Genomic DNA, 21,309 nt, shown 5'->3' with positions numbered 1-21,309 from the left:
GCTAATTGAATTCAAATAAGAGGAAATCTCGTTATAGTTGTGGGTCGGTCTCTTTCCGGAAATTGCGAAAACATTCCTCTCGGGCAGTATAATTGTAACCTCTATGAAGGAGAGGAGGAGACTGGAATAGACAAATGACACGAGGCCTAAAGCTCATCACGGAGCGCTCATATGCATCAATGATTCATACCAGACGAGAGAAGGTATGGATCAGACAATTATTTGGCTTGTAAGGATTTTGCAAGTCTAATGAGTTGATCAGTTGCGGGGGGAGGCATATTGTCCTGGTGATGCTCATTAACCTTGATTTAAGCAACGGGCCCATTTTCAAAGGCTTATTGAGGAAGGTTGTGTGTGTGTTTTTAGGTTAAAGATTGTATGTGCGTCTCAGTCCAGGGTAGACATTTTTGTAAGGAAGTTGTCGTATCATTCACATCATCATGGATCACTGTAAACTGAATGTCCGGATTGTTTAAAAATAAAGTTGTATTCACACCAGCCCTTATAATTCAAATTCTAGCTCACAGTCCGGTTCGTTTGGAGAGGTGTGAACGTGCAACCGAACTCTGATCCGTACCAAAGAAGCGAACCCTGGTCCGCCGAAAACATAGGCATTACGCAGGGCATTGTGGGTAAACACAACCAAAGCGTACAAGCGTGTAGAATGATAGCCGGGATACATTAGTCCATTGTTGCAGCGTATATGTGTCATATGTTCACATACAAGTAAGGATTTCATGGTTTCCCCCAGTGTATTATAAGCCATATCGCCATAAAACCAGTATTCATTTATTTAAATTGGACTAAATCTTATGTGTTTTTATGTTTAGTAGGTCACCTCTCATATGATACAATAATATAATTAGATTTTGATAAAACATGATCTGATATGATGGGGAAGATGCCAAGGTGAAAGTCCAAATCTGAATATATGATCTTGAATTAAAACACAAAACAGCGAATACTTCTTTCCGTGTTGTCTTTTTAAGGTCACCTGACCAAAACTGCGCTGAATGCAAATCAGTCCGAGCTGGGAGTTTGAGGCCAAGAACGACCTGCATTATCGACGCTGTCAACTTGCCAAGTCCACCACCCTTGTCCTTCAAATGTGAAATCCAATTTACAAAAAGGGCGTATGTGGTTAATATCAGATTACATTTTTAAATTAAGGTTAGTGTTGATTAGTGGTTTTCACTGGAACACTGCTCTTCAATTATTGTGGCCCTGAAGTAGGGAGAAGGGGTGGGACAATGTTGGAGAGAGAGACATTTATGTGATTGGACCTGATTTGAAAAGGCAAACACTCTGTATGAAAGTCCTCGCAGCTCACAATGAACTTCAGAACACAAATCCGATTTTGGATTGAATGCATCATAAAAAATAAAAATCTGCTGCATTGTATTCTGCTCCCTCCCTCTTCTCATTTTAAGTGTCTTCATATTGCTTTCTTGCTGTAGGCAGTGAGAAGTAGAGAAAAGGGGCTTGTTAAACATGAAACCATTAGCACAGTCGAGACCCTGTGTCTGTCAGTGCCGTAGGGGGAAGAAATACAGCGCAACACCAGTGCTCTAATAGGAAATTGCCACTTTCTTCCAACAGGTCCCTCTTATAGTTGTTTAGCAGACGACACATTGAACACCACCACCAGCAGTGGTGCAGCAGGAGAGGCAGAGCAGCAAATGGAAGAAGGAGAGGGTTTCGTTACAGTCCACATTTCTGGATGAGCTGTGTCGAGTTCTTAATTATAAAAACCAGGGGAATCCAACTCTCTTTTTGTATTACAAGTAATATCTGTATAGAACATGATTTTCATGTTAACCAAATGCAAAATAAGCTCTAATCTACTGCCTCCATCAACTCTCTTTTTTTTGTTTGTTTTTTTAATAATAACATCTGTTAATTTATGCTGAACCAGAATGATTTCAGTGTGTTTGTCATGGAGATAACAGCATTACTTTAATCTCTTTGCCTTTTCCGATTTTAGTTAATATTATTTGAAATACTGACCTATGAGGAGTCTGAAAGTAAACCTCTCAGTTTTGTCAAATGTAGGTGCAACTGATACTAGATAAGATAACAGGGCCATATGAATGTGCATACAGAGAAGTGACACATTTTTGTTTTGCATATCCTGACCACAGCCTTCATTAGTGGATCTGTTTCCCTCTCTGGCTGCTGGTCGACCAAATAAACTGTTTAAGTTGCACTTCTCCTTAGTCTACTTTTGTATGTACATCTGTTGTCCAGGAGGATTTCCTTAAAGGTCACATAGAGTGGTCCTGTTGCACATAATGTTAGTTATGGAGGTCTACTTAGATACATTAACTTGTTTTTATGGTCAAAAACATCCTAGTTGCTGTAAATGAGCCGATAGAAATCTCTCTTTTCTCTTTCTCTAGTCAGCCGCAATGTTTCAGAGCCTTCCCAAATGTCTTGTGATTGGCCAGTACCCGGAAGTGACATATTCAGCACACATGCTCTCAGAAGCACAGCTCCCCCCTCTGGAACGGTGGATGCACTGCTACTTATTATCAAAACATTGTTTTAACAATGTTTAAAAATAGTTTTGTCACGACTCCCCGCCGCAGTCCCTTTTATGACTTTGATCCGGAGTCAGACCCAGAGTCAGAAGACACTGTCGCTCGTGAAACACCTCCACAACCGACGTTATTCTTCTTCTGCGGTTCAATGTACGCAACCGGATCGGACTAGTGCCCGGAGCAGGACGATCTGCTGTTCAGGAGAACCGGTGTTTACGTAACCGGACCAGGTTTTTTCAGAGATCTCGCTGAGCCCGAGATTACAATTTAACACAGCGTTCTCAGCAGTGGCTGAACTGTTTGTTTAGAACCTTCAGGACTTCGTAAACAAGGTAATGACGCAGATACACACTAAAAACAGCGTTAATTGTAACCTCCGGTCGAAGTCCGCTTTAAAAGATAAAATGAGTGGAGAAAGTGTGAGCTTACAGAAGTGAAGAGTATCCTTTAATATTGCCACACAGGGATGATTTACTGATTTATGATCCACAGGTCTTTACAAACAGCAAATGCAATCCCATCAGCTATTGACTGCTGATTAATTCTAACCACTCAAACACTGGGGGTCACTAATTGAAGGGAAGAATGGAATTGACAAAATAATCACACGGTGGCTGTTGCTGCGTGGGTGGTTTTCTCTGATTGCCATGTACTGTTCAGAGTAAACAAGGAAGCAGGAGAGCCGTCGCTGTTTCAACTTCAAAGCCTCAACACCTGTTGTGTTTCTCTGACTTCATGCAATTCTGATTTCAAGAAGAAACTTGTTCTCGTGCTCTCATGATCCCACTACAAATTTAAAGGTAACTTACTTTGAAACAAGGTGAAATCTAATTATAACTTAAAAATAAGAATATCTGCCTAGAAGTGGCTCATTCAATGAACAGCACGACTGAAGCTATATGAGATTTTCTCTGCGTAAGTCGGTTCTCTCTAATGACCGTTTACACACTTTGATCAGTAAATGCTTTTTAAAAGTTTCTCATGAATCGTGTACTTCACTCAAGGTTCCCCATAAGCCTTAGCTTCAGGGATGTCATTATTGCATAATGATGACCGCATGACAGCTAATGCTGTGAATTTTACTGTCAGGGGAAATTCCATGCAATTTGGTGTTGTGTTAAGGACGCTCTGTATCCTCTGAATCAATACACTTTGACTTATTACTTGCATAAATCCCGGTAAAGACATGTCTGAATAATAAGATGCCATACTGTAAGAATCAGTCAGCTAAGCAGAAACATGAACACGAGGGCCTGAGATGATGGGGCTTACCATATGAGAAGGGAGGGGAATGCACAAAGAGCAGGAGAGAGAGAGATGACCTTTTAGTACTTGGGTGTCTTTATAAGTCATATTAAAAGTAGCTGATTTCACATGCAAAAACACAGAGGTTTGCACAACTATGCTTCTTAGGATTATGCATTGACTTCAGTTTATTTGGACAGCCTAAGCAAAGCACCATCCCGAATCTTCGCCATTAACAATTAATGATTTTTTTTGTTGTTGTAATTTTTGGTCCAAAATTTGACAAAAACATCATACTATGTCGACCAAAATTGGACAAAAAAACAATTTGACCAAAATTTGACCAAAATGTCATACTATGCTGTCGTCCAAAATTAAAAAAAAAAAATTACCCAAAATTTTTGGTCCAAAATTGACAAAAACGTCATACTATACTATGTCGACCAAAATTTGAAAAAAAATGTTTACCCAAAATTTAAAAATGTTTCTTTACCCAAAATTAAAAAATGTTTCTTTACCCAAAATTAAAAAAAAATGTTTTACCCAAAATTTGAAAAAAAATGTTTACCCAAAATTTGAAAAAAAAAAATTACCCAAAATTTCTGGTCCAAAATTTGACAAAAACATTATACTGTACTATGTCGACCAAAATTTGAAAAAAAATTGTCCAAAATTTGACATAAAAGTTGAGTATAGCATGTTATAGCAACCTAAGGAAGTGATTTCAAAGAAAACAAAGTGAGGACTGGCCAAAATGTCCTCACTCCGTAGAAATGACCTCACTTTGTTGGTTAAAAACCCTCACTGGTCCTCAGTATGCCACAAGTACAAGAACACACACACACACACATGCAGACAACCAAACCCACTACTTGTATGAGAATATTTATTTATTTTTCCAGTTAGCATGAACATCTGTGTGAAAATGCTATTGTGTAAAAGTGTGCGTGTTAGTTACTTCTGTGTCTCTTCAGCTACCGGGGTCACTGAGAGAGAGAGAGAGAGAGAGAGAGAGAGAGAGAGGGAGAGGGAGAGAGAGAGAGAGGCCACCTGGGAAATTACACTTTGCGCTGCAGCTGCCTCAAGCATGAAATTGAAGCTGTCTGAAAATACAACTGACTGGATCCTTTCCGTTCATATTCCAAAATAATGAACTTACAAAAACCTACTGCTTCCATGCAGTAATTATGCTGACCTGACTACTGTCCCACACAAACAAGGGCATCACTACGCAGGAGCAGGTGGCAGTGACCAGGGGCATAGAGGTAGAAGTTCATGTTCCATATTTATATATATTTATATGTCACCAAAGGGCAGCTGGCTTTACAGCAACAGCTGGCTTTTTTTTAAAGACTTATTTCATGGTCACTGCTGGTCGTGACTCTCCAGATTTTTTAGTAACAGAATAATGTTTTATTTCCTTCACAGAAGTGTACGAATGACCACTTGCAAAAGAAAGTGAAGAAGTCAATAGTGACTTCATATAAGCTTCATTAACCACAGCTACAAAGTAAACACGAAGCAAGAACTCGATAAATTAGCGTCATTGGGTGTAATGACACAAGTTTGAACTCTTCACATTAGTGTTTGGTAACTTGGAAACAAAAATCAAATTACATGATCAGTAAAAAGTATTAAACACATCAGTATTCATTAAGTTGTATCCAAGTGGCAACCGGTCATGATGTCACGCATAAGAATCTGAACTCCCATTTAGAAGCCACAAGATTTGTGTTTTGACTGGCGCCATATTGAGGTTCTGTAACTGTCAATTCATAGACATCACCTGCGACTAGGCACCTTTTAGAAAATGCAAGCAGTTCATAACAGTGGTTTCCCATCATATGTTCTGTACTTAATACTGACATAATTTACAATAAAGTACTTAATTTTCTGTTGGAAAAGACCAAAACTAGTGATTGAGAGCATTAATTTCTTGTAAAAAAAAAATGTTTACTGAGGCTCTTTTTCCTATAGATTTCCATTTTTGCAACCAACAGTCTTGTATTATTCTTACTTCTCAGTAGGTCTCAAGGAACAAAGTGGATGACTGTACTTTTATACAATAGCACAATAGCTCCCCTCGTGAACTGACATACTCTAATCTGACTGACTGCAGTTCCACAGTGCATTGATATATATATATTTATTTTTACATAAATCAGTGCCCATGCGTTAATTTATTGACACATTATTAATACTGATCACAACAAGATTTCTGTTTCAATGGTTAAAATCTTATTTCATGTTACAGCAGTGTGAGTAGTACTGCTGCACACAGTCACTTATGCTGACACAGACACAAACTAAACGATAGCAGGCATATCTGTACAGTTAGACTATTTAATGTTTTGTTTTCACAAACAGACATAGTATCATTGTATAGTGTGTATTGTAGTCGTATCTGATCGTATGTGGTCACAGGAGATGCGTCTAGGGTACAAGTAATACTGTCCACTTGTTGTGCGATCGCTCAGGACAGATGTTATTACCAGGTCTGAATGGGGCCAAAGATTTTTGATGCTTCCTATATGACTCATTTTCCACCCCATCACTACTACTAAGGGAAGATGTCTGCACTGTGAGAACACCGTGTGCAGACATATACACTCTGTCATGCATCAACGACCACTCATCTGATCAAGTATTTGCTCCACGACTCCCTCAAGGCCCAGATTCATTTTCAGACTTGTAATTACAGACGGCTCCTGAAGAGCCCAAGTGTGTGTTTGCGCGCGCATGCGTGTGGTTTCAGCAGCGCCATCGGAGGTCCATAGTTAATCAGCAGTTGAGCAGAGGGTCTCGAGGATCAGCCCATCGATCCCCTCCCAGGAAAATCAATGTAATCAAAGGTGTTACTTTAACTTTACTCAAATCTCAGAACCAGGACACCATACAGGAGGACAGACCAAGAGGACAGAGAAGAGGATGTGGGACAGGATGGCGGGCTGGTCGAGAGAGGACTTTAGCGGGGGCACAGATGAAAAAATTATGAAACCCAGTGTGAAATTAACCGGAAAAGAGGAAAGAATAGAACAGAAGGTCTGGTCCAATTAAAGGGATAAGCAGTAACAGAAAGGCATCGAAACAGGCTAGATAGTTGCAGTGGCTTCCATATAAATATTTTTGAATTGTATTGCATCCATATGAGATATGTATATTTATAATAAACTAGGGCTGTCAGTTAAACGCGTTAATTAACGCATTAACATGAACCCATTTTAACGGCGTGAATTTTTTTTATCGCGCGATTAACGCTCTTTTTGGCCGAGCAAACTTTGTAGTTTTTTTTCACATGCTGTTGCCTCAACTAGTAACTTTAGAACAACTACAACACCACACCGGATCTAGCTAGACCAGAGCACACACATACACAGCTCCTCACACACACACATTACACACACCAGGTTTAGCCTGTAACATAGATTAGTTTGTGTCTGACAGGGTGGTTCAGTCTGAAGAATAAGATGTGTTATAATAATTCATCTAAAATTAGATTTTGGCTTGAACAAATATTATATTATAAATATTGTGTCTTGAAATTGCAGTAAGCTGTATTGCAATTTAGATAAATTTCGATTAATTGTTCAGCCCTAGACTACAGTATATGCCAAAATATGCAAATAACATTTACACAAAGCAAGCCAATCCACTTCTCTATGTTGATAAGATTAAGATTAAGAACCCTTTAAGTCCCGCAAGGGGAAATTCAATTCTGCAGTGAGTTAGTGAACACACACAGCACACAGTGAGGTGGAGAACATGCTAACCCAGCGCAGTGAGCTGCCATGCCAGTGAGCGGCGCTCGGGGAGCAGTGAGGGGGTTAAGTGCCTTGCTCAACAGCACTTCAGCTGCGGACTGGTCGGGGATTGAACCGGCTACCTTCCGGTCTCGAGCTCTAAGCCCTAACCACTAGGCCACAGCTGCCCCAATAAGAGTATTAAAATGAGGAAAATAATGGTTCAAAAAGAAATCAAGGGACATTCAGAATAGACACATATGTGCGTATCTTAACTATGACATCAATGCGATTAAATATTTGAATCGTTTGACAGCACTATAATAAACAAAATTGAATAACACTTTAATATGAATTTGACTCAAACAACAAAGCCATATATATACATGTACCGTACATATACATTTACATATATAAATTGATCTCATTGTCAAGGTTAAAGTTATACAAACACATTGTGCTACATGCACACACACACACACACACACACACACACGCGCACAACTCTGAGGATCAATATAGCTGAGAAAGTTAGGGAAGCTCTCACAGCATCTGACCTTGATTAAATATAATGAGACTTAACCAAGTCCACTAATCTGAAGAAATGATTCAGAGATTCACCTTGCGATGAATACTAAATACAAGCATCGACTCTGGCGTTATAATAACATGCACGCAATCAAACCACCACCACCACCATCACACTCAGCACTGTCATGCACACACACACACACACACTCTCCTCTCCACACATGTCCTTGTCCTATCCCCAATCACACTTATTACTTGAACAAACTTCAAAGGGCTCTTTGATCATGCATTTGAAACTCATATTAAAACAAATTGCAAACAGGAGCGTCTGCTTTAGAGGAGAATCATATTCAAAGTTATGTGCTCTGTGACTGATGTGATCTCCGAGGGGAAGCTCTGTTTATGTGCGATTAAAATGTCAGTCAATCCATGCGAAGTGCCACTCAATATTAGTATATCTGTATTCCGCTTTCTTCTCCACCACTTTCCAAATACACACACTTGGATACCCAGCTCGCGATGTTTTACGAAGCGCCATATAAAAATGCTGATTACTGATGAGAGACACTTCAGAACTCTGTCAGCCTGGTCAGTATCATGATCCAATTAGTTAAGCCCTGTTCAAACCGATGACAGCACTTAAACACACAAACGCTGTCTATGGTGTTAGGGCTGTGTGAAGATGTCACAGTAACTGTTTGTCCTTTATGGGCCTTTACAGGCTACTGTACTTGCACAGAGGACCCAGTTGGACAGGAACCAATGTTGTTGAAGATCATAGAAACAAGGATTCATAACTCCAGTTGATTGTACAATGAAAACACATTTATCTGTAGTTTCATGCACCTCTTCCTTCTTCAGAACCAAATTATTACCTGCATTCACACCAAACCCGAATTTTCATCACTCCATTTGCATAAATTGCGCCGTGGGATGAATGCTTTTTTGTGAAACATCCATCATCGGTCGGTTGACCTAACCCCCCAACGGCTGGCATCATCGCTTTGTCACGCACTCTCCGTTTTGTTTTTGTCACGGTACATATAGCAACTTGAGTCGTCGATTGCCGGGTGCCCAGACACAGAAATGATAATTTTCTCCTTCTAAGTGTGGCCGTCAGCATGTACGTGACGTCATCAGGAGAATCTCATCGCTGATTCCTTCATTGCGTCATCGTGTCGACACGTATTTGCAAAAGTCAAACATTTTCGGCCGGTGTGAAATTCATATCTACTCGTGTCTGTGCATTGACTTTGTATGTAAAAAAATTGCGCCACATTGTGTGAACACAGCATAAGTTTTTATTTAAAGCGCCCATAGAGTGGCCCTATGTCAGTTACATACATTAACTTGTTTTTTTATGGTCAAAAACCTCCTAGTTGCTGCAAACGAGCACATAAAAATCTCTCTTCACTGAAGCTCTCGTCAGTCGCGCTGTTTCAGAAATTAATGAAGTTGAAAAAAAATTGTTTGAGTAACCCTAACCCCGGATTTCCACTGGCCGCGGAACGACCGCGGAACGGCAGCGGTGCGGTTCTGCTTCAACCTCGATAGAGGATAGACTGTGTGTATAAAGTAAACAACAACAACACAGCTTCTTCTCATTCGCCGACGTGGAAGAACTGTTGATCTGGTGTCATAAATGATTTTATGTTTCTCCACTTCAACAATCAGTCTCTCATCGTACATTATGACTCTCTGAGACGCTCTGATTAATTGACTGTTTACCTGGCAGCAGCGGTCACGACGTAAATGTTGATGTGAAGTTGTGACAGGCTATATGACCTGCGTATTGTGTTTTATTTTGAAAGGGGGGCGGAAGTGTTTTACTTTGATTCTGTGTCGGACTTCCTGTCTAGCGCGATCTGCTTCGTTGAAATTTACGAGGTTCAGCAGCGGCAACGGAAAAAATAGTACTGATTCCTATCGATAGCGCTGCGGCGTGGCGAGCCGCTTCTGGGACGCTGCTGAGACGCTCCGCAGCGCGTCTGGTGGAAATACTCTCATTGATTAGAATGGAAGCGATTTGCAACTGCGACCGCGCCGCTGCCATTCCGCGGCCGTTCCGCGTCCAGTGGAAATCCAGGGTTAGAGTAAGCCCTGTAACCTTAGGCAAGGACCTTTCTTTGTGGAGGCTACAGCTGACACTATTCCTGTGTACTGTCATTATTTCTACAGCAGCCCTGGTGGTCAAATCAGCTAGATTGTGCATTGTGCAAGCTTACGATGCAAATGAAGAAGAATGACATCCTCTCTGGTATGTGAAGATCACTGTAGTCCCACAAAAACATTTTGCAGTCTTTTCTACCCTCTCTTATTTTCTTGACAGTACAACCCCACCATGAACAAAAGCATTCTGTATTAACTCAGCTGCCTCACCTAAGCTCATTTCATCCCAACCAGGCCCATTTTCCAGGTATGACTGAGAAAACACTGACATGCTCTCGAGCTGACGACACAATCAAACAGTCACAACAGTTACAGTATATATTCACAGTCTTTGATACATTTTTTTTTAGTGCATTCAAAGAAAATATCACATTTAATAATGATTTTTAGCAAGTGCATGACAGCTGAATGTGTGTTTTATGGTAAATCCGCTGTGTCATAGTGAAAAACAGAGAGTGGTGCAATTTCAGACATCTTGTCCACGCCACATTTCATCTGACAGTAAAGCTAACAAAAAGAAACCATTTTTCTGAGGCAATATGTTAGACCGTGAAGGTCAGGGCAGCAGCCGGACTGAAGGCAAACTGTGAAAGACTGAGACTGAAGAACCTGGGGACACCCTTTAATTATACGGTGTGTGTTTAAGGCTTCAATATGGATTCCTGTGTATGTGTGTGTGTGTGTGTGTAGAAGAAGAACACCGACAATAAGGTCAAGATACAAATGTTTGAGAAACTCCATGTATTTTTGTAGAGCAGAATTTCATTAAAAATTCAGACATTCACCTTCACTAGTAAAGGGCACTTAGAGCTGCTTACTGGCCAACATAATAATAGTCACAAAAGCCACAACATTAGAGCCATCTACCTGATTTAATGAAGTGGCTGAGTGCTATATGGGCTTGGTGAATGACTGAATGAATCACCTATATTTCCTCCTTTCAAACTTCTATTTTTCTTTTTTTTTTGCAATACAGCCATTTTTATGCTTCTGATAATTTAATTATAAAAACCCAGCTCAATATTATTGAGCTGCTTTTTATAGACTAGATTATACTACAGCACACAAGCCTTATATTCAATTTCAAACTTTAATACGTGTTAAAATTAATTTGGCGAACCCGTTGAAATAGGCAATAATTAAGGTGAGGATGTGAAAGATGACACCTATTTTCCAGGGGATGCGCAAGTACTCAAGACCCTTCCAAAGTGGCTACTCTTTCCACTGACTGGCTACTGTCCTTGAGTAAAGCCCTGCACACATACTACACAGTATGTAGCTAGTGAACATTTGAGACACGTCAAATGTGCGTCTGTGTCTCGACCTACCGGGCTGTGTTCATGACCTTGTCTCTGTCTCTGTCTGCATGTTTGCTATCGGGCTCACCCTTTCTTCTACACGTGAGGCGTGGATGTTTGTCTGGACGACCACTTACTGCAGATTGCATCAGCCTCGTCCGAACCGTCTGCACACTCTGGCTCTCCGTCGCAGCGCCACCTAGCGGGGACACATTGTCCATTCTTACAGGCAAAGTCTGTGGTCGCACACGTCTTCTTTGCTGTGGAGACAAAGAAAGACAATGTATGTCCGTTATTGAGTATCGAGAAAAAATGAAAGACATAAACGTCACAACATATATTAAGCTGGTATTCTGCTTTCTTGGAAACAAGGAGTGATTAAAATAAACCACTATCTATCCAAAGCAACTAACGAGTGATCTCTGGGAAAGGGAGTGCAAACACAGTCAAGCGACAATAACCCCAGCAGACAATTACAGTTTCATTTGACAGGAATTCCCAAGCACCACTTTAATTTAACCCAACTTTAATTTAACTTTCAATACTCTAATGCAGTCTTGGTGGTGCGTTCAAGTGCAACATGTAACAGGAGACACGATGAGATGAAAGGTGTTAAGCAGTTTCCATTGGTGCATGCTCTTTGAGGTTGACTAAGCAGATGGGGGCTGTAAAATAGAAAACGTGTTTGAAAAGAAACCTGTTAATTTGCTACTGTTTGGGTTTAGTGCTTGCAGGAAATCCCATTGTTTAACTTTCTCAAATTAAACTAATTCCTTTGCCACCTCGAGTTGCAAAATCTTGTAACATGATGAAAACACAGCATGGAGAATAACTGTTCTTTGAAATGAGAATTTGAATTCTTTTTCATGATTTTATGGAATAATTGAATGTGGGGGTTAGAGTTACCAATATATTACAGTGAGCGACATGGGCCAGTACTTCTGTACTCTCTAAAGCCCAATTTATACTCCTGCGTAAAGTGCTCTGCTTAGGCTACGCAGAGTCCTCTGCGTCGACGCAGAACCTGTTGTAGAGTCTCTGCGTCGTCTCCGGCTGCACGGAATATTTTTTAAGTGTCTGTCACTCCGTCAAGGGACAACGGAGACGGCAAGAGCTGCGATTGGGTCCTCAGGACAGGCCGAGCGAAACTGCTCTGTGCCGGCTCACAGTGAGCACCGAGCGTCCACAGAGGGCGGAGCTTAACACCGCCGACTTCGTCGCTGCCGAACTATAAATACGTCATATCTTAACACACACAGCACATGTTTAGACTCTAAATGGCCAATTTCTCGCCTCAAATTATCTTAAAACTGCGTTCCGGGACACAGAAAAGTGACAAACGGCCGCTGTTTCAACAACAACAGTCTTTCGGGGTCGTACCTATGTTCCCCGGGTCCTATGTTCCCCGTTTTTCCAAAAAAGGTCCTATGTTCCCCACTTTGTATGTGACAGGGGAACATAGGACCCTTTTTTGAAAAAGGGTAGGGTTAGGGTTAGGGTTAGAGAAAGGGTCCTATGTTCCCCGGTCACATACAAAGCGGGGAACATAGGACCCGGGGAACATAGGTACGGTCCCAGTCTTTCTCCCTCGGACGCCATTGCTCACTGTAGCCAAAAGCACAACAACCTTGCGTAGCGACCCCTACTGATCGGGCGGGAAATTGCAGCGCCTATCCGTCACCAACGACGCAGAAGTATAAAGGCTCGAGGGGTCTACGTGGTGACGCAGACGGATAACGCATTACGCAGTCGGAGAAGTATAATGTGGCCTTAAGAATCTACCTGGTAAACAGTGTTTGCTTTTACACGCAATCGTTTAACACTTTAATGACAGCTTAAAGAGACCCAACTTCTCTGAGGGTGTTTTGAATATTGTGTCCCTATGAACAGCATAATTACATAGTTACAGCTCTTTAAGCTGCTGGCCTCAGAGGTTTTGCTGTGTTTTAACTGACCAATGCTCCAACTCTGAGTCCAACAAAGTCTCTGCAGAACTGTGCTGTGGCTCTGAGGGACTGTGTTCTGATTTCCTACAGACTCCAAAGCTTTCTTTTTCTTTTTTTTCTTTTTCCATTGGCAGTTGCTTTCTTCAAGGGGAAAATTGAAACACTTGAGTCTGTCACAGAGAAAGGCAAAAAATCCGTCTCCCTGACAGCGAGAGCCACTGAACAAGAGAAAGCACTCGCTTGCCGTGTTAGCAATGCCTTTGCCACGCCGTGATGAAATATACAGCGAGGGAGGCTGACAAATTGCAATACCAAGTAAGAGTGTGTGTGTGTGTTTGGTGGTAGTAGGGTTTTCATGTTTTTATCTGTGTCGCAAGTAACGGCCACTGTTCCATTTCCTCCATGTGAGCCTGGTTTTACACCACCTTAAAGCCAGCTGAACATGTAGGTTAGCATGGCGCTAGGCTACAGCACTGCACAAAGATACCGCAGTAAATCACACTTGACTCGCTCGAGCTCATTATACCCCACCTGTGTCAGCTGTGAGTCCATCAATCACATGCAGTCACCAGTTTTTAACGCGATATGCAACTCTTTCTTTATTTCCATGTGATGGGCCTGAAGAGCAGTAGCAGGGGGGTCTTACCTATGTTCCCCGGGTCCTATGTTCCCCGTTTTTCCAAAAAAGGTCCTATGTTCCCCACTTTGTATGTGACAGGGGAACATAGGACCCTTTTTTGAAAATGGGTAGGGTTAGGGTTAGGTTAAGAGAAAGGGTCCTATGTTCCCTGGTCACATACAAATCGGGGAACATAGGACCCGGGGAACATAGGACCCGGGGAACATAGGACCCGGGGAACATAGGTACAGTCCCGTAGCAGGTTAGCTCAGCTTAGCATAAAGACTGGGAAAAGGGGTTAGCAAATAAACACTAAAAACAATAAACCTCTACCAACTAGGGCTGCAACTAACGATTATTTTATAACCGATTACTCTTCGGTCGTTTGGTCCACAAACTATCAGAAAATGTTGAAAAATGTGTTTTTATAAAAAAACCTGAAAATGATGATCTTGTTTCGTCTACAAACCAAAGTGAGTCAGTTTTAATGGTTTTGTTGGAGCAAAGAAACCATCAAATATTCACATTTAAGAAGTTGAAAGATCTGACAACTTTTCCAAACCTTGGTAAAAAAAAAAAGTAAATTTCTCCTGATGTCAACCTAATCAAATGCAAACTGGTTAAACACATTTGTGTTATCAACTACTAGGATGACTTCCATATGACATATTGAGTTTAAAAAAATATATCAATAATGTATTGATTTGAAAAACTTTACTACTGTACTTGACGAACTGATCCCATTACACCGTACTATTTTGCTTAGCAACATAAAAGATGCTCATCTTATTAGCGCCTTGTTTATGTGTGTAGCCTTGGATTCCCTATGGTGGCACAATACAGTATAATGACCGATGGCACACGTGGGAGCCACAATAATGAAGCACATGCTCGAAAAAGTGACAGCATTTCGGCTGTGGGGAGCAATGACCTCTTAATGTCTCTCTAAATGTATTATGTGGATGAAAATGTATGGCATGTTGAGGAAAAGATCTCAAGACACAACCACACGTGTTCATACTCTGGACAGTGCAGATTATGTATTCTGAGTAAAAGGACAAAGGCATGAGCAAGATGGTATTGAAAAAGGTGTAGCTGTAGAATAAATGAAAATGGGGGTCCATGGGGATTAAAGAACAGTCAGGGCCTGAGACACAGGTAAATAGAAATAGGGGAAGAGAACAGAAAATAGGGGTATGGGCATGGAATGAGGCTGTCAAGGTGGGTTCTAGTGTAATGACATCAGTCTCCACACAGGGTCAAATAAATCCTCTTCCTTCCTTCCAGCATGTTAGCATAAATCCCATCTCAGTCTGTCCACCAGAACTCCCCCCCCCCCAATCTTTCCCTACATCTCTGCTGACAGCCTGATAACGCAGCCAGCTGTCGCCACACACACCGCACAAACACACCAGCAATGAGAAAAACACAATCCTCACAACAACGCGAAAGGACATCCGAGAACTTCTGAACATCAACAAACATAGGCTTTCGCTGAACATTCATAAAATATTCACTCACCAGCCATCTTGGCTCGTTCCTTCTCTCACATCTCCTCTTATCTCTTAAACAACGCAATGTCAATCCACTTTTTAATAAAAATCAATTGTAATACCAAAAGCAGCAAATAATATTTACCACTTTCGCAATAAAATGGATGTTTAATATGGAAACTGAAAATGAAGCACCACCCACTACAAGTGGGAATGTTATTTCAATAAAGCAATATATGTGTGAAGCTATTATTATCCACCTTTAAAACCAATAATTTATTAATTTCCATTCATTAAGCCTTAATGAATGGAAAATCATTTTTAAAACAAGGCCATTTTCCTCTCACACACAGTTCAAACAACATTTTTGAAAAGAGTGAATGTAACACTTTAAGCGAGATTACATAGTGTTAAGTATGTGGACAGTGACACTCTAACATCAAAAATAATGCATCAAATAAAAAAAAACACACACACTAATATTTTCCTATGCCTCTAAAGAGCTGCTGATGCACAAACAAACCACCGCATACATTTACATTCTGATGCACAACCGTGTGTCATATACGAGTGTCCTCCATATGGAACAGCAGCGTGAACCTGCTCTATGATGTGTGAGAGTGATTGTGCAGGCCTCTGCACACACAGACCATGCTCATACCCACACACACACACATAGAGTATGCAATGTACAGCAGTCGAAAGACAAGAAGAGCTCCAGTTTGCACACAAAAAGATTTGAGCTCTATTCTAGAATGACCACATTTAGGGGGGGGTGTCAAAATATCGCTTTGGTGATATATCGTCGTCCTTTCTTGTGCAATACGGTAATCCATACAACACTGCAAATATCAATATTTTAGCAAATTTAGGCGCTCTTAAGGAAACAATCCCTGCGAGTTCCACCTGCCCGGCATTACTATTTAATGTCTCTTCATGGTCAGTATCTCAATATCAAAATTTTGACAAACTTTCTTTTCTCTGGACATTTTTTTTTCTTCAGTTATATAATGTGACTTAATGTGACAATTGCAATATACTGATTATCACAGAATCGTTGTATCATGATGTTATTGGTATCGTGAACCGTGTATTGCGTATCATTTTAGTGAGGTACCCTGCGATTCCCGCCCCCTAAACACTAACTTCATGCACAATTTATTAACAGTATCACATTCGCATACTTGACCCACCACTTCACTCGCAACTTACAGAGGATTCTCCTGGGTTTACATATGTAGGAAATGAGCGTGTGCTGTAGATGTGTGATGACCACGTGGGCGGCTTGAGGAGACATGTTCAGGATTAAATGTCCAGTGGTGTGTCCACCTCTTCTACACATTTGCCGTGTAAATCCCCTGGTGACATTCAACGTATGTCATGCTCTGGGTGCAACCATGATCGGTAAGTGACGTAGTAGATGACCTACTGATGTTCAAATCGTGTCCACACATGTGCACGCACACACACACACACACACACACACACACACACACACACACAAACACACACACACAAACACACACACCACCTCTTTATTTTCCCCTCCACTAAGCACTGATTTGAGATGCTACTGTTTGACCAGTGAACAGGTGAAGGTCAATGCCTTTGTCCAAGTCAGTCAATTTACACGCTCCATTAAACACATACACATGAGCAGAATAAAATCCAACAGCACAATAATCACTAGTGTCACCTCTAATGAGGATCTGTTCACTGCAGTCCCTGAATGTTGATTTGCTCTGAAAAATAGGACCAAAACTGATGCTGTAAACTGCTGCTGTAATAAACTTTTTACCACCTTTCTTTCTTAGAAATTGATGCATGTTCATCTGCTAAAGCAAAAAAAAAAAACTAAAAAAATAGCTCATACCTGTGCTATTTTTTGATCTGGCACATTCAGTTATTTTGAGTAAGATTAAAATAAGAGTTTTGGAAACATTTTCTGGATATTTTTAATTTGATACGCAACGTCAAACAATGCAAAAAATATGAGCTTGCTGTATCATAGCCAGTAATATTTATAGCCTACTGGGGCTATTCACACAAACTTTCAGAACTTTGTTTGTTAATTCACATGGCTGTTAATATAAAGGCAATAGAGCACAAATATTACAACAAATGTGTTTTCCTAAAAGTAATTAGCGAGACTGATGTCTTTTGCTACTCTTCACAAATTTTGCAAACTGAACACAAGCCTATAGGTTACGACAATGAGATAAAACTAATTGCCTTGTTATTGTTAGTTAAATAAAAACATTAGCTCTCATTAAAAGTACACGTCTTCCCGGTTCAATGCCAACAATTCAGGGCTGAATAAAGGACGAGCGAATTCAGAGGGAGCATCTGTCACATGTGTGGTTGTTAATGGTAAAACTTCTGCTTCTTATGCAAAGATGTGCAAAGCCGACCGACTTCTCTGCACAATTTGCACTTCTCATCAACCTTAACGCCTTCACCCCAGCGAAGTTACAATACAGAATTTCATCCGGCTGTATGTATTCTTCTCATCGTCGGCACTTCATTTCACTTAACTTTATATTAAAGGTTGCACTGCGCTGCCGTCAATCTCCATTCTCTTTGGCCACAATGATTAATCAAATAATCGCCTAATTGCTCTTTTCATCATACTGCTGAAGAAAGTACGGAGACTGCTCATTAGTCTGGCCTTAAAATAAAACTGCAGAAACTCACAATCAGTTAGTGGGTATCTGACAGGTTTAAAAAGGTTATTGTAGCACTTGAGGATGCTCAGGTCTTATCAACAATGTGTTCGATGTGTTGCTTTCTTGCGATGTTTACTGCTGATTTTAAATCATTTGAACTCACCATCCACAAATGAACACTTGCAGTCGAATGACTCCCCCTGGTTCTATAAACTTCCTGACCTGGGGACTCGTGATTTTTGGTGAGACCGGCTACAGAGGAGGTCTTGTTCGTTAAAATGTGTTCAGTACTGGGATAGGGCATGGACAAGGCCATGAATCTGGACACTTGAGACAATGACCTTGAGAATTGCCACCTGCACCCTCATCATTCAGGCCAGATATGCTGGACTTGGCATATTTTTTATCACTTTCAGTTGCACATGGTGACAAATTCAGTGCATTGACTATAATTTGCTTGATAAAGACACGGTTAGAATATTTTTTGAGAAAATTCAAGAGGGAGAAAATGTCATGATATTGGCTCGGTTGGATGCCACAACTGTCACTGTTACTTACTTAGTCATTATCCAAATATCTCTTCTTAAAGCTGGGGCCACAAAAAATATGTGTGCAAAGTGGGACTTCTTGCACTTTTTTCTCTTGCAGACCTTCGAAGATTATTTTTTTCTCGTACATATATATATATATAACACATCACAACCACAACATGTCCTGTATCCGTGTCCTCACATTTTACTCGAGTAACAACCGAGGAACATTTAAATGTATATCATTTGCAGTTTTAATTTAAAAATAAAAAAGAAACAGGCCCAGCGACACTGCACATGCACACAGTCGAGCTGCGGTCTAAATCAGTCAACCAGTGACACTGCTGATGGTTACCCAAGAAATATGGTGTGTACAATATGAGCTTTTTATGTAGTTTAATGTTCACAGGGTCTTCAATTACCGAGATTGTTACTTTCATAACTACTTCTGCAGCCGGGAAAGCACAGCAACGCAGATGAAACTGTTTAAAAAAAAAAACCAGTCACAAAGGTCAAAGGGAACTCAAGAGAGTTTTACGAACTGGAGGTAACCAAGTGTCACAACACTGGTATTTTGCCATGAAAAGGTGTTTTAAATGTCTAGGCCGTAACATTTAAGAAGGTTTAGTGGCAGTAAGTAAGGCCATGCTTTATGGAGGCTGCAGAATTGCAAATTAGCCATGTCTATTTATCTATGTCTATCTATCCAAACGGAACTTTTCTCATTTACCAGGGATTTTGAAAAACCTTGGTAGGTTTCCACCGAAATGTAAAAAAAAAAATTCCTTCGACCACAAACTTTACCCCAAAAGAAGTACCTACTCACGACTTTGACGCTATATTTAGCGAGTATTCAGACTCCTCTAGAGAATCGTTTTTCCAAAAAAGCAACTCGCGACAAATCTGGCAACCCTTTCTTGTGTTATTAGACACTTCTGGAAACACTGACTCGAAAGCACAAATCGTTCTAAAGGTGCGAATAAAGTGGCTGTGAATTATGATGCACACTCACATAAAAAAAAACAAAAAAACGAATACTGAATAATTTTCCTTCGGTGAATAAATTCCTGGTCATAAAATTTCCTGGAAATGTAGAGCACACACATAAAATATCTTAAAAATATATAAACACTGTAAAAAAACAACAACAACAACAACAAAACTGGTAAATCTGGCTGTAAGGTTATTTAGTCTAAAGAGAAGTGAGGACCATGAAAATGAAGGGGCCAGAGGGAGACAAATTAGAGACCGAAAGAAGCACAGAGAGAGACCAGGGCTTGGAGAAAGTGAGAGTGTGGGAGTAAAAAAGGACAGGAAATGGATGGTCTTCCACACTGTTGTGATCGGCTAAAGAGCAAAAGAACGAAGCGTGTCACCGCAGTGAAAGAGGCCGTTAATCAGTGAACAGAGGTTGAACCACATCTGTGCGGGACCGGTGGAACACTCTATGAATAGCATGTGCAAGCAAGAAACCGAGAAAAGGGGGATGGTGTGGAGAAGACAAGTATAATATTGGTCTTTTGAAAAGATTAAAGGCCTGCACAGTTGCCAAATGACTAGTTGGAGACAGTGAGATAAAGTGAAGAAAAGCGCAGAATACAAAAGCAGAAAGCAGCAGAGAAAATATCAAGTACTGGACAGTGTGGAAGAAAGTGACGCAACATTTTGTTCTTTTCCTCTACTAAACTTTTAAACGGTCTGATTTTGTGATTCAAATTCAGGCAGCATGTAGAGGTGACACAACGAAATAATGGACTTATGATCCAACCATGAAAGAGCAACTTCAATTTTATGACAACCAAACTCGACGACTACCAAAGAGTCTCTGCTGAAATCAATGACTACTTTCAACCTGATACTGATAAGTAGCAAACAGAAGATGAAACCTATTTTAGAGGGATATTACAGCTTTTATATCAGGTTTTGCTTTTGCTCACTGTGTGATAACTCACCACTCATTTGTAATGAGAAAGAAGAGTTTCATTCATTCCAATTATCATTTATTAAACTAAATTAAAAGTGTAACCTGGAAAGTTACAACTGCACTGTACAGAAGTAACATATTGAATCACAATCCGCGTAAAGTACGACAAAATGTAAACTGAATCATGCTTTTACGTGCAATATGTTTATCAGCATCATTAGCACCTGCGCTAGCACCAGGATCACTGTGTCAGTGAAATAGCCCTGCTGTACCTCAGCTACATGCTTCTTTGTTATGAGCTCCCCATGAAGTCTGTTTTGCATTATTTAAACATTTAAATGATCGGAATTTGGCCCTGGAATGGACTGGTGAACTGTCCAGGGTGTACCCCGCCTATCGCCCTATGTCAGCTGAGATAGGGTCAGCAGCACCCCCCTCTGGTGGAGGATAAAGTGGTAGATAATGGATGGATAGATAGATAGATAGATAATCAGAATTTGGACATTTGTGAATCACTTCAGAATCGTCCACTTCTGAATCGTGATGCATCTAACAACCAATTTTTTTCCCCCACCCCTAGTGGTGTCTGTAGGCTTGACATTTAAATA

At 40.6% G+C, this 21,309-nt stretch overlaps 1 protein-coding gene across 1 annotated transcript in view; it reads right to left on the bottom strand.

Moving 5' to 3' along the window:
• Positions 1-21,309, bottom strand: part of lrp8 (low density lipoprotein receptor-related protein 8, apolipoprotein e receptor) — a gene marked incomplete at both ends in the record, with an annotated part of 260,428 nt that overhangs the window by 82,002 nt on the left and 157,117 nt on the right. The window contains one exon of the mRNA XM_083888037.1: positions 11,661-11,783. Within this exon, the coding sequence (XP_083744163.1) occupies positions 11,661-11,783 (123 nt within the window). The remainder of the gene's footprint in view (positions 1-11,660; positions 11,784-21,309) is intronic.

The sequence above is a fragment of the Microchirus variegatus genome (genome assembly GCF_963457635.1).
Source record: "Microchirus variegatus genome assembly, chromosome: 4".
Taxonomy (NCBI): Eukaryota; Metazoa; Chordata; class Actinopteri; order Pleuronectiformes; family Soleidae; genus Microchirus; species Microchirus variegatus.
This window is presented reverse-complemented; position numbering and strand designations above follow the sequence as displayed.